General features: G+C 31.1%; 2 protein-coding genes across 3 annotated transcripts in view; one reads left to right on the top strand and one right to left on the bottom strand.

Moving 5' to 3' along the window:
• Positions 1–4774, top strand: part of LOC113404123 (sterol regulatory element-binding protein cleavage-activating protein) — a 32322-nt gene extending 27548 nt beyond the window's left edge. The window contains exons 17-22 of one of the 2 annotated variants that reach the window (XM_026644895.2): positions 732–806; positions 933–1042; positions 2223–2370; positions 2513–2658; positions 3126–3246; positions 4153–4774. In XM_026644895.2, coding sequence (XP_026500680.2) covers positions 732–806; positions 933–1042; positions 2223–2370; positions 2513–2658; positions 3126–3246; positions 4153–4283 — 731 coding nt within the window. In that variant the 3' untranslated portion in view covers positions 4284–4774. Of the gene's footprint in view, positions 1–731; positions 807–932; positions 1056–2222; positions 2371–2512; positions 2660–3125; positions 3247–4152 lie in introns of those variants that run through there. The other variant, XR_003369373.2, reaches the window with a different exon arrangement.
• A 4110-nt stretch (positions 4775–8884) lies between these two features.
• On the bottom strand, positions 8885–11024 carry LOC113404152 (uncharacterized). The gene is made up of 2 exons (XM_026644948.2): positions 10765–11024; positions 8885–10169 (listed from the first exon to the last, which is right to left on the bottom strand). The coding sequence occupies exon 2, from the start codon at positions 10161–10163 to the stop codon at positions 8943–8945; it is 1221 nt and encodes a 406-aa protein (XP_026500733.2). The 5' UTR covers positions 10164–10169; positions 10765–11024; the 3' UTR covers positions 8885–8942.
• Between the last annotated feature and the right edge of the window lie 1474 nt (positions 11025–12498).

The raw sequence follows: 12498 nt of genomic DNA, 5'->3' as shown, positions 1-12498 counted from the left end.
TATATAGCAAACGCTAACTGAACCCTTCGTGAAAATAATGTACTACAGTATTGTATTTGTTATTGTAACAGTATTGTAATTGAACTTTCTCAAACTACATGTTCTATATTTGAGCAATATTCTAGATCTTTCTTGATCAATCGAAAGAACAAATTATTTAAACTGTTTATGCGTTTTTATGAAACTCATATAAAATCTATGTTTATAAAATAGCGCGGACGTAACACTAAGATACTCTATCAAATGTTAATTAAATTGAACAGTTACATTTAGTTCAATTTTAACTGCAGCTTGATCATGTAAGTGTTTGTAATCTGTATGTGCTGTAGCACATACACACACAACCACTGACACCGATCTTTGGGCTACTATGACAGTATCTACAGTTTTCATTTATGTTATATGTTTGTGAGTTTTTATTGAAAATTAATTAATCCTGAATAGTCAATATGAATCTCTAGAATCTAGTTTAAAGATAAGTTAAGCTACTGTCACACGTACACGTGTTCAACGCTTCTATGCCGTCAGCCCTCTTAAGTCGCTGCGATGTCTTCCTTGAAAAAACATTTAGATCCGTGGCTTTTTTTTTCGTTGTTGTAACGTTGTCGCCACATAAATATAAAAAAAATATTTGGGTTAACAGATATAAATACATAACTTATAACATAAAATAATACAGATATTTAATGGGATTGACTGTACCACTGATTATTATTTTTATTTACAAATAGCACACCAGCGGTTGGATGACGAGCATAAAGATCGCATGAACTTCTCTTACGACGCAGACCACGCTGAAAATGATGGTAAATACACATGCATAATGAAATCAAATTAAAAATTATAATTCATTTAAATAGTATCGAACTTCACATTCGCAAAGATATTTAATAGTTGAAAAATAAATTAATTATTCAACTAATTCTTAACAGAAATTGTGTGCGTCCGAATCGCACAATCTAGACCACACCAGCAACCAATCACAGAGCTGCATTCCGAGGGCGGTCGTATCCTCACCGGTGGTCAGGACCATGTACTCAAGGTACTGACAAAAGGTATTCTCCTAATCATATCGCTTCGTCATGATACAGTCGATTTTACAATAAATAATTATAATAAAAATAAAACGAACTAAAAAAACTTAAATACATTTTAGATTACATGTTTAGTTCTTTCTTATGTTCTAGTTTACATTACGAAACACGTTGTTACGTTAAATTGTACAAAAATATTTTCAATATCCTGAGTTTCTTTCGTCTGCTCTTCTCATATATGAGAATTTTAACTGGTTGTAGATTTTTGTTAATAAATGAACAAGCGTAATGCTAGAAGCTTCCCAGTCAAATATATATTGTAGAATAAATATTAGAATCACGACTATCATTAATTAGCTTCAAAAGTTACCTACTTATAATAGCTCGATGCCTTTTCATTTTGTCCGAGTTCATCAACAATTACATTTATTCATTTTAATTATTTTAATAAATATTATTAGTTGTTAGTTTATAGTTGTATTTTGTACGTGGAAACAGTACAACAAATAATGTTATATTTTATTTAAATATAAAGTTTACTATGTTGTAGAACTTAATATTTTTAATAAAATAATTGGGAAACGTTACTACATAAAAATCACTAAAAATAGACTCTTCCAAATAGTAATTTATTCTCCTGACCAATTTTCTTTCTCTTCTTACTTTTTTTCCACTGTAAATTCAGTAAAAAATTGCCAAAAATTATTTAGATACGAAATTGAATAACCGTAATATAGTTGCTAATGGTACTTATAAATGCTAAACTATGGATGGATAGATGTAACTCAATAACGCCAGAACCGCTGAACTAATCTAAATGCAATTTTGCATATCAATAAATTATAGTCTGGAAAAGCACATAGGGTACTTTTTAACCCTAACGGTGAAAACTGGTAATATCATATTATTTTTAATTCTGATAAGCTGATACTGAAATATTAATAAATTCCATTAGTATTTAAAACTAATTGTTTTTCATATTTGATATAGGTAGTTGCTTTCCAAAATGGTCATTATTATTGTACTGTTATCCTCAAAAGTCAATCCTACTTATTTTGTATAGCGATGTAATATATTAAATCGTGCATAAGTATATAATTCATTTCAGTTTTAAGGAACTCGATCCAGACATAATATGAAAATGATTAAAGTTACAGATATTAATCAGTAATATCTGTATATCATCAGGTATTTTCAAGTTCTGAGTTGACTCCGCTATTGACACTGCACGGTCATTGCGGACCTATAACCAGCTGCTTCATCGACCATGCCACGCCCACCATCGCGGGCAGTGGCTCGCAGGACGGACTGCTTTGCGTATGGGATTTACACACGGGTAACTTTTGTTATTTCAATTTATACTTAATCTAGCAATATCGTAAATGTGTCAAATTCAATGTTTTTTTTTTAAATTAAAAACAACACTCTTGTATGGCTTTTGAGACAAAGATAAATAAATAATGTGACGTTTACAATAGGGGCGTGCGTGTATAGCATGCAAGCGCACGACGGCGCTGTGACGTCACTTGCGTACACTGCATCATACGTCGTCTCTGCGGGAGCGGACGAGCGCCTCTGTATCTGGGACCGATTCCAAGGACATATGCTTAACTCAATACACATCGTAAGTAAATCATTAGCAGAATTTAGCAAAATGAGCCACTTTTTGAAGGAATAGAGCCGAGATGGCCCTGTGTAGAATGCGTTCAACTTAACCGATGATTGCGGGTTCAAACCCAGACAAGCAATGAATTTCATCTGAATTTTCATGTGCTTATTTTGTGCTTATAATTCATCTCGTGCTCGGCGGTAAAGGAAAAGATCGAGAGGAATCCTGCTTGTGTTTAATTTCAACGAAATTCTGCCACATGTATCAACCCGCATTGGATCAACGTGGTGGAAAATGCTCTAAACCTTCTGCTCAAAGGGAGAGGGGGCCTTAGGCCAGCAGTGGGAAGTTTACTGTTTACTGTGAAGGAATAGAGAACATCAAGATATGGAAGAGTAACACTGCCGACCTCCTAACAACTGAGCCACCTCAACTGTTAAATGTACGCCGTACTTATTATATAAAATTTTGTATACTTTCAGGGTCTAAACTATATGAGTCGCATGCTGCCTTTAACCCATACTTTGCTAGTGATGGGCGACCGCAGCGGCCTCACCGCTTACGACCTGAGCAGTGGTGACGTCATAAGAAGAGTGTTATTCGGTAAGTCCAATAATATGTTATTAGGTTAAATATAGAAAAACCTCAGCTCAACACCTTCCATGTGTTTAGCTAATAGGCTCTGATATATTTAGCACTAAAAACAGTTACTCAATAATATATATTTATTTATAATACAAACTATACCCCTTAACTACTTAAGCCACTTAAATGTAACTCAAGTTCCGACAACAACATCACCGATATTAAAACGCCATAATATATGTAGATGTATGTATATACATACATTATACCAGCATGGAGTATAAACTTCCAAACCTTCTTATAGAGGTCTTTGCTGTGGCACATTTATAGGCGGTTACTCAAATTTATTAACATATAAATATATATACTTTACATCAGCGACAACATATAGCAATATACAAAATACTTTTTTGAAAATTGTTATATTAATCACGTAACTCATAACACGTGTCACCAGTGTAACATTTATGCGAAAGAAACGTTGCGCTTAAACTGTACCCTGATAATTTTCTTTTTTAATTTTTTTTGAATGAATAAATAATGTTTCTGCTTATGTACTATAGCAGGTACATACTCTGGCATGGTATGAAATTTTTACCATTCATTACATCACACCTGAGCCACCGCCCTTGAAAAGTAGATGCTAGCTGAGCAGAGCTGATACAAAGCGGCACACAGCAATAGTTTGGTGTTAGATACAGGGAATAACAAATTCTAAAATCGCATAATATTAATAATGAAACAAAACAATGTATTTTATTCTATTGATGTTTTTAAAATATGGGTAAAATAAATATTTTCGTACAATTCGGGAAACCGACAAAAATATATCGAATGTTTGTTTTGATAACTCGTATTAATCTAAAAGAGTTAATTTGGAACTACATACAGCCTCTTAAACTTTATTCATTTTCACATTTCCAGGTCAGAGTGACGGGTGTATCTTTGTACGGCAGATATTGCCGCTTAAGGACGCGATAGTGTGTGACTACGCAAACCAGCTGCGAATCGTCCAGTTCCCGCTCGTGTCAAAACTAGACATGAAAAATGAATAACCCTAGGCTATCGACATCGGTCGATTTCGCTTGTATTCCTCTTAGGAAAATCGCAACAGTAAACTTACTAAGTGTCTTAAATATATATCGACATATAATTATTATATATGTAACTTACACCGAGTGTAAAGTGAAGAGTTAAAACAGTAGTTATATTTCTTAGTAAGATGATTTTTATATGTATACTACTTGTGTAGTAGTCGTTTTATGGACATTCGACTTTAGTCAAATAAGACAAGGTGAAGTTTTTTATCTAAAGTTCCATGTATATACTTGAATGTTCACTACGTGTTATAAACTGTGACTTTCTATAGGCTTGGGTGACACAAACGCCGTACAAATATTATAACTTTGCCCTTCGGATATCAGACTTAAAGATCAGTGTTAAAATTTTAAACTCTATAGAATAACTTTATCAAATCAGCGATAATTTGTAAGTTAAAACAGATATTTATAGAAATTCAAACTGTAAAAATCTTCCAATCTAAAATACATTAATTTTATACCAGATACAGTGCGATCCAGAGCTTTGCAATTTCAGCCGCTTTATTTTTAGACTTGTCAAGATAATAGAATTTAGACTAAGTATTATCGTGATAAGCGTGGTTTTTATTTTCTTGTGTATTCAATATAAAAGCTAAAGTGCAATAAATTAATAAAAAAAACAGAAGATCTACTGAAAAATTAGAAATATTCAAGCAGAATATTTATAACTGTAATGTTTTACTGAGATAGTACGTATTTTGCCTTATTTTTCTTTGTGGTGCGATATCAGAACGGCACTGTTAAAATATTTGTGGTGTAAATCTGTAGAAAAAAATAGATTCTCCTCCTATATACATACTATTTGTAATATGATATGAAATGAACATAAAACTAAAGTGTTTTTATAATCCAACACTGATCTCCAAACAAATAGACTCCATGGTCCAGCGGTTAAGAAAAACAAAATCCAAAGAATAAATCTCATACTTGTCTGATCAGATGAAGACATGCTCAACGACGTACTGAGTTGTGAGAAAAACACTCGAGTACATTTAGAAATGACGATTGCGTATAATATTACCGTATGTATGTATATATATATAATTTTATAAAGTATTATTTATAATAGGAAAACAGGATTTTATTAAATTTTTTCAATGTAAAAACAAAATCATAACCAAATTTCGTATTCTTTGCTAGAAGCTGCGTAAGTTGATCATCATTGCAATATTTCAAAGGTTTTTTTTTTAATTTTTAAGATTATTTAATTTATAGTTTCTCAAACTGTGTACGTGCGAATGTTGTGTCATTTCGTTTCATCAATAATCTCTTTCTAATTCATTACATTTTATTTTATATAGTGTACTACAAATATTTTGCAACTCTTTATTGGGAGCCGCAGAAAATGTTGTGTTATATACGTCAATTTATTGGGAGGTCAGTGCAATCCAAAGTAATATTTTATCACTATAAATTTTCTTACAAACCTATCATTGAAAAGAAACCCCAAAAGTGTGCGTCTTTGTACCTTCGATTAGAAATCTTTGTTAAGTAATAGGTAAAGAATCTACGTAATTTAAAATAATAAGTTTTAATTTAAAGTTACCTGTTATCAAAAAAGCCTAATCATAGTCTTGCCGTGGCGCTAATGGCGAGCTTCAAAATCATAAATCACACGGGTCTTTTTGCAATTCGTATTCACCAAAACGAATGGTATGTTCTAAATTAAAATTATTTATATATATAATAGTGTCAAAACAAAAATAAAAATATATTGTTATTTCCTAAAAATTATTTTTTAACAAGTTGTATAAAATTTTGTATAAAAAGATATCATAGTAGTATAAGATTTTTAGTAGTATAAGATAATTATCAACGAGCAAATTAATCAATAAAATATTTTAACTTTCATACTCTAAATAGATATTACTGTTATATTTGAATTCTCGACGTTTTTTCGCCACACAAGGTGTTCTTTATATTTAAAAAGAAATGAATATATATGACAATGAAATGAACATGACATTATTTCCAAAAAAACGCCACGAAGAGGTTATTCTAATGTTATACCAAAATGGTGAAAATTTAACTGTGGTCATTTTTTTATATTTATGTGCGAAAATGTTTTTTATATTATTTTGAACAAACATTTTAATCACACGGACCTAAAAAAACTCGATATTCGAGTAGGCTTACAATTTAACTTGTCATAATGCCACAAGTTATACCGTCCAAAAATAAAATACGATAAAAAAAAATCCCTTGCGTTGAAAAATTCTTAAAAAACGACATAAGCAAAATTAAAAATGAATCCAAGAATTAACTATTTCGTTTATATTGACCGATTGTATTTCATAATTTCCATAATATTCTTACCGCACTTTTTTTGGGTCCGTAGATTATAGATGTCATTAATTTGATCATCGAAGACGAATAAAGCTGTGTTTATAATAAATCGTCCCTCGCAATGGTTGTAAATATTGTTTTCTGTTATATGTATATAATAATATTCCCTACATTTATAATGTTTTTCTTTACCTTTATCGTAACAGTCATTCGTTATTTCTTAAGTGAGGCAGATTAGTACTACCAACTTTTTCAAATATATTCAATGGAGAAAAACATCAAAATTCCAATTGCTTGGATATATAAAAAATTGTTATGTATACCAACTCGTTGGAGCATTGTGGTGGAATAATCTCCGAGCTTTCTATCGGGAAAACCCTTGCCCTGGAAAATTAACATCAGTTACTATTACTGCTTTTAAATATTTCTAATAAGTCAATAAATATTATTTAATACAACTTGTTATTTTCCTTTCGTGATATTGTCTCCGTTTTGTTGTGGTAATTAATGTGTAAACGACGAAAACTATCTAGCCGTTTAGCCGCGAGTGGCGTCTTTCACCAATATTTTAGCTGAGTGGCCCATTGGTTAAAACACGTAAATATTAAACGATAACTGCTGCTTCAAACCTAGGCAAGCATCATTGATTTTTTTTATGTACTCAATTTAAGTTTATAATCGATTTCGCTTGGCTGTGAATGCAACAAACATTCAAGGTAATGTCAACATGTTGACTGGTTGTACGGGTACTTTTTTCATAAGGAGAAGGCGAGAAGGGGATGAGTGCGTTTTTAGTTACTGTTGGTGTCCGTTATGCCCTAGTTATCTACGTAGTATAAGTAGTAGAAGTACATGATTTATGGTTTTTATATAATACATTCAAATTATGACTCAGGTTAGGTAATTTTATATTTGTATATTTAGTTTTATATAATCACAATCTCTTTCCTTTTGGTCTGGTTAGTAAAAGTGGCAGATCCGTTCCAATCTGATGTTAATAAATAAATAATATAAAATCTCTTATAGCAAAGTGATTTCGTCATTGTTATAAATTTTATTTTGTAGAAAATTAAATAAATATTATCCAACCGTTTAATTTATCAATTGTGGAGTTTCTTTCTTATGAGAAGTATCCATTAAAGACTGCAAGCAAGAATTAAGACTGGCATGTCGCCAGGCCAGACTTAATTCATGGTACTGGTGTTCAAAAAGCCCAGGCGCCTTGCCGATGATTGTCGAGTCTTGGAGCAATGGTGAAGCGCCCCCAAAGGTAGCCTAAAAACCTTTCTCGGAGGTCGCACAGCACGCTGCTTAAACTCACGTTCATAAGACGTCCCACGTTGCCCTTTCCGGGCGCTGGGATGACAATCGGATAGTTTGCTACATTACATTTATATGGAAATAATATGATTAAACCAAAGTTCTTAGTACGCTTTAACGAAATGTCAGATTTCTTATTAAGCATCTGTATTTCCCCAACTTGACCTGGCTTTTATCTTTTGAGCACTAACTCAAAAAGTGAGTCATTAACTAATTCTAAAACTTTAAGCACAAAAACATTTACCTTCTTAGCAGTATTAAGTAATACTAAATTTAATTTAGGCTAGTGGTATACCAATTATTAGTACCTACTATGGAGGGGCTCCAAAGCTTTCTAAACTAAAATCAAATAAGTTTCATTAATGTCATAATAACAAAGTACAACATTCGCAACAAAAAAAATATAGAAAATGAAATAAGAATCTGTGGACGGAGGAGTGACGATTTTACTATATAATTATTTTGTCTACAAACATATAAATATTATATAAAAAGTCTTGATATTGTTGGGTTTTTGACTTCAATGGTTAAAATTAATTTCGCATTGATTTCATTATTAAGTGTGCTCATACTAGTAATAATATATGATACTAAAAAACCTTTAATTTGAAACATGTTAACTTTTAATAAATATTTAGAAAGCGATTTTATAGTATTTTGTATTGAAATTGGGTTTGCATTAATTTAAAATACGCTACATTTTACCTCAATTTATTTCAGGTTTTGTTGAATCATTTCACATTTTCATACATATATTAATATACAGACACTGGTTAAAATATTGCGATTATAGATGTAATTAAATTCTATTGATATCATATCACAAAAATTAATAAATTAAATTGTTCTAAAACAAACATTTTTCTGAAATATACAAGCTTTTCCATTATTTTACGCATTGAACATTACAGTTTCTTAACCTAAAAAAGGATAACATTTGTTAAACTGATTAAAAACTTTGTGCACTGGCTCAAGTGTTTTGCTCTAAATTAAATAATGCTTAAAAATTTATTCATTAAAATTAATTGGTAAGGCTCTGGCGCCACCATCATCATCGTCAGATTCTACAGCTTGGGAAATGTCAACTGTATTAGGACATTCGAATTGATGCCCAAGGCTTTTAATTGTAATATCAAATTCAAATCCAGGTGTTAAAAAACTATCGTATCCATTATCCCAAGCCTGATTCTCTTCAGTTTTGCAATAAATCGAGAGTACCGGTGTCCTCAGACACAGTGCGGACATATATTTCATTTTTCCAATATGAAACTCTTCATCTCTTCCCCAATCCACGAGTTGAACAATAGCAGTTTCTTCGAGTTTCGTCACTTTCTTTATAAAACCTCTTTCGTATATATTTCTGTTTTCAATTTTCACACAGACTAATGTTCCCTCAATCAAATGCTCAGGCGACAGCGAGAATTCTCTTCTGGCGTAAAATGTTATGATATCAATTTCTTTGAGGTGATTATTGTAGTCGCTAACTCTAGCAACATGGAATTCTTTCAACGAATCACCCGATTGTACCCTAACATTTAGGGTTTCACCAATGGTGAGTTTTTTAAAATCGAAATACATTATTTTACACCCAACTACCGGATTCCAAACTGCTGGGTCGCAAAAGAAACCTAATATTGAAAACCCGCCTATAGCTAGCAGTGTTGCTATGCTTTCTGGGGTAGAATTTACTAACTCAACCAGAATCTTATGCGGTTTCTTGCCTAAAATTTTCATTCTAAGAGGTTCGATTCCAGCATAATATTTAAAAGCATGAATTGCTTCCGATGTGAAACCATTGGTGTGATCTATAGGGTAACAATTAGCAAGCTGGCAGTCAAAAGCCAGTGCTGGCGTATTTTTCAATTCATTTGAGCATACCCATACATTTTCAATCGGAATTAATTTTTCGGTAAAACCGTAATCAATTGCAAATACATCGAACACTAGGTAATACTCAATGTGTGATATACGAATTATTCGTCCTCTCATGTACTTACGAGCTCCACATGAATAACCATAATTAAATATTACCATATCATGTATACTGAATATTGTTGTCTTTGTTTCAGGTTCAGTGGACTCCCACTTGTGGATGAGTGGTCTATACTTCATCGGACGAACGTAAAAGTCGAATGGATCTAAAATATAGGTTACTTCTACTAAATAAGTTTTATCCATCTTGACAGACTTTATTGTTAGGTCTGCTACTAGGCTTTCGAGTTCTTCCATTTTAGTCTAGAGTAAATAAACAGCGTATTAAAGACATTATCAAACATATTTTAATGTATAAAAATACAAGAAAGATAAAATATTTAGATTTACTTAGCTACCAAATATTTTCAAAAACAACATAATTCAACATGATTCTTATAGAAGTAATATTTAATAACTTAAATTATTTGATAGCTTTTAGGGAACTTACACAACATTTAATAACACTACTAAGCCAGCTAATAGAAAAATGTAACTTAATCATAAATAATGTTTTTTATACCAGGCACATAACAATATATATTTCAAAAAGGTTTAAAGAAAAATTAAAAGTACAACGATGTGAAAATAATGCTATTTTTAAGCAAGGTTTCTTTTAAAATATATTTAATACATGCCTAAAACAGCCAAACAACAATTCAAAACAATAAATAATCAAATAAAATATATTATTAAATCAAAAATAATAATAATTCGCCGCTTGTAGAGAATAAAGGCTTATATAATGCATATCGCATTTACATACATAAATACATATAGTTTATAACACCGAAGCTTATAAATACATAGTTCTTAAACGCCACAAAATAAAAACATTAATAACAACGTAGACAGTTACCGGTATACTTCGCCAAGCTAAATATTATATTTATAGTCGATATCCTCGAGAGTTATTACGCTTAGCCCAAGTAGGTATTCATTTTACTTTATTCTAAAACAATATAATAAGGTTATTTATTAGAAATAAAGCGACTACTAAAATAATCAGGTATAAACCATTATTTAAATATTGTTTTGAGAATTTTAAAACTCCTACTACTGCTTAAACCACACCTATCTTTCACAAAATATACAAGTAAAATCAATTAATCTGTATTCTGTAATAACTTGTACGACGCGATCAATACTTGAGCCGAAGTGTTGCTAGGAAAGAGCCTTTAGTTTTGCTAAATATATAACAATATTTTTAAATACTAGAAAGTACATAATTCATACGTCCATTCACAACATTCAATATATTTCTAAATTTTGTAGTAGGTATAACTTTTCGTGTTTTCCTTGTGTAGTAGCAGCCAAATGTTTAATTCCCTACTATCGCTGCATAGATATTACAAAAAGCTATATATAGCAAATCTATTGAAATAAAACAGCAATTATTACAAACTGAACTTAAAAAACTTAATGATTTTATTTATCATATGTATATCTTAGAATTAAGACGGATATAGTTCATTTTATAAATGTAAGGTTGTCTACACAAAATGTTTTTTATGATAAATTGATTACTTTATAATTATTTCTGTTGAACTAAATGTTTTGTATTCATGTATTGTTTGCAAAGTACCTATCCATAAAATATACTTGTGATGATGACGTCTTGGGAGTTGTCGATGGACTCCTAGCTTTGAATATTAAGCCTCAAGTACACGTTGGGCCAGCGTGTTCGTCCGACTTTGGCTGTTGTGGAGCCACAATGAGAGTACTGTTTATAGATTGGCTTGTAAGCAGTTAAAGTTGGGCAGGACAAACAAAATTCTTGAGTTTGAATGTTTAATTCATTCTGTAAAGTAGAGTTCTGCATAGTACATTGTCCTGCTTACTTCAAATGATGTGAGACAATATCATATTATTGGTATATTTTTAATACAAAGAAATTGAGCTTATAATCTCTGAAGATCGAGTATTATCAATCCGAAGTCCATGTTAAGACAAACGAATATGAGAATTATAAAAGCTTTTTAACAACGTTAAGATTACGTAAAAATAAGACATGGTTGTGGAGGACGTTTTGGAAATGTTATTAAATAAAACAACATTTACATAATTGCTTACTTGTTGAAATTTTAAATCAACATTTTCCAACTAGCTTTGATTCTTCTTTCGAATATTATTTGCCAACACTAAAAAAGTAAATCTTTCTATAGGAACTGGTGTTGTACATTTACATTTTTTTAAGATCTGGTACAACCTTGGATACATATCTCTGTTCATGCCAACATTTGGAAGGAGCTTTATTTTTCTTATAACCGATTGCAGGTATTTGCCAACTTCTAATATGCCAACCTGCTATTCTATTTTTATTATTCCATTCCATATTTTAGCAATTGCTTGATATTTAAGCACGCTCTTGATATATAAATTTAACAGAGTAGCCATTTTTTTAATGAGGCTCTTTTAGATATCTCTCGATAAGTACATTGTTCTTTTCGATATTAGTTAAATTTATAGTAAGCTCATCAAACAAAACGTTCACTATTTGCTTGATGAGAAGATATTTTTAATATTATTTCTGAAGGAAATAAAAAAGTAAAATTACTTTGACATGTTTTTTCGGTAGCATAATTTCCCAGTG

The sequence above is a fragment of the Vanessa tameamea genome, chromosome Z (genome assembly GCF_037043105.1).
Source record: "Vanessa tameamea isolate UH-Manoa-2023 chromosome Z, ilVanTame1 primary haplotype, whole genome shotgun sequence".
NCBI lineage: Eukaryota > Metazoa > Arthropoda > Insecta > Lepidoptera > Nymphalidae > Vanessa > Vanessa tameamea.
The sequence above is the reverse complement of the archived record's forward strand: the minus strand, read 5'-3'. Positions and strand labels throughout refer to the sequence as shown.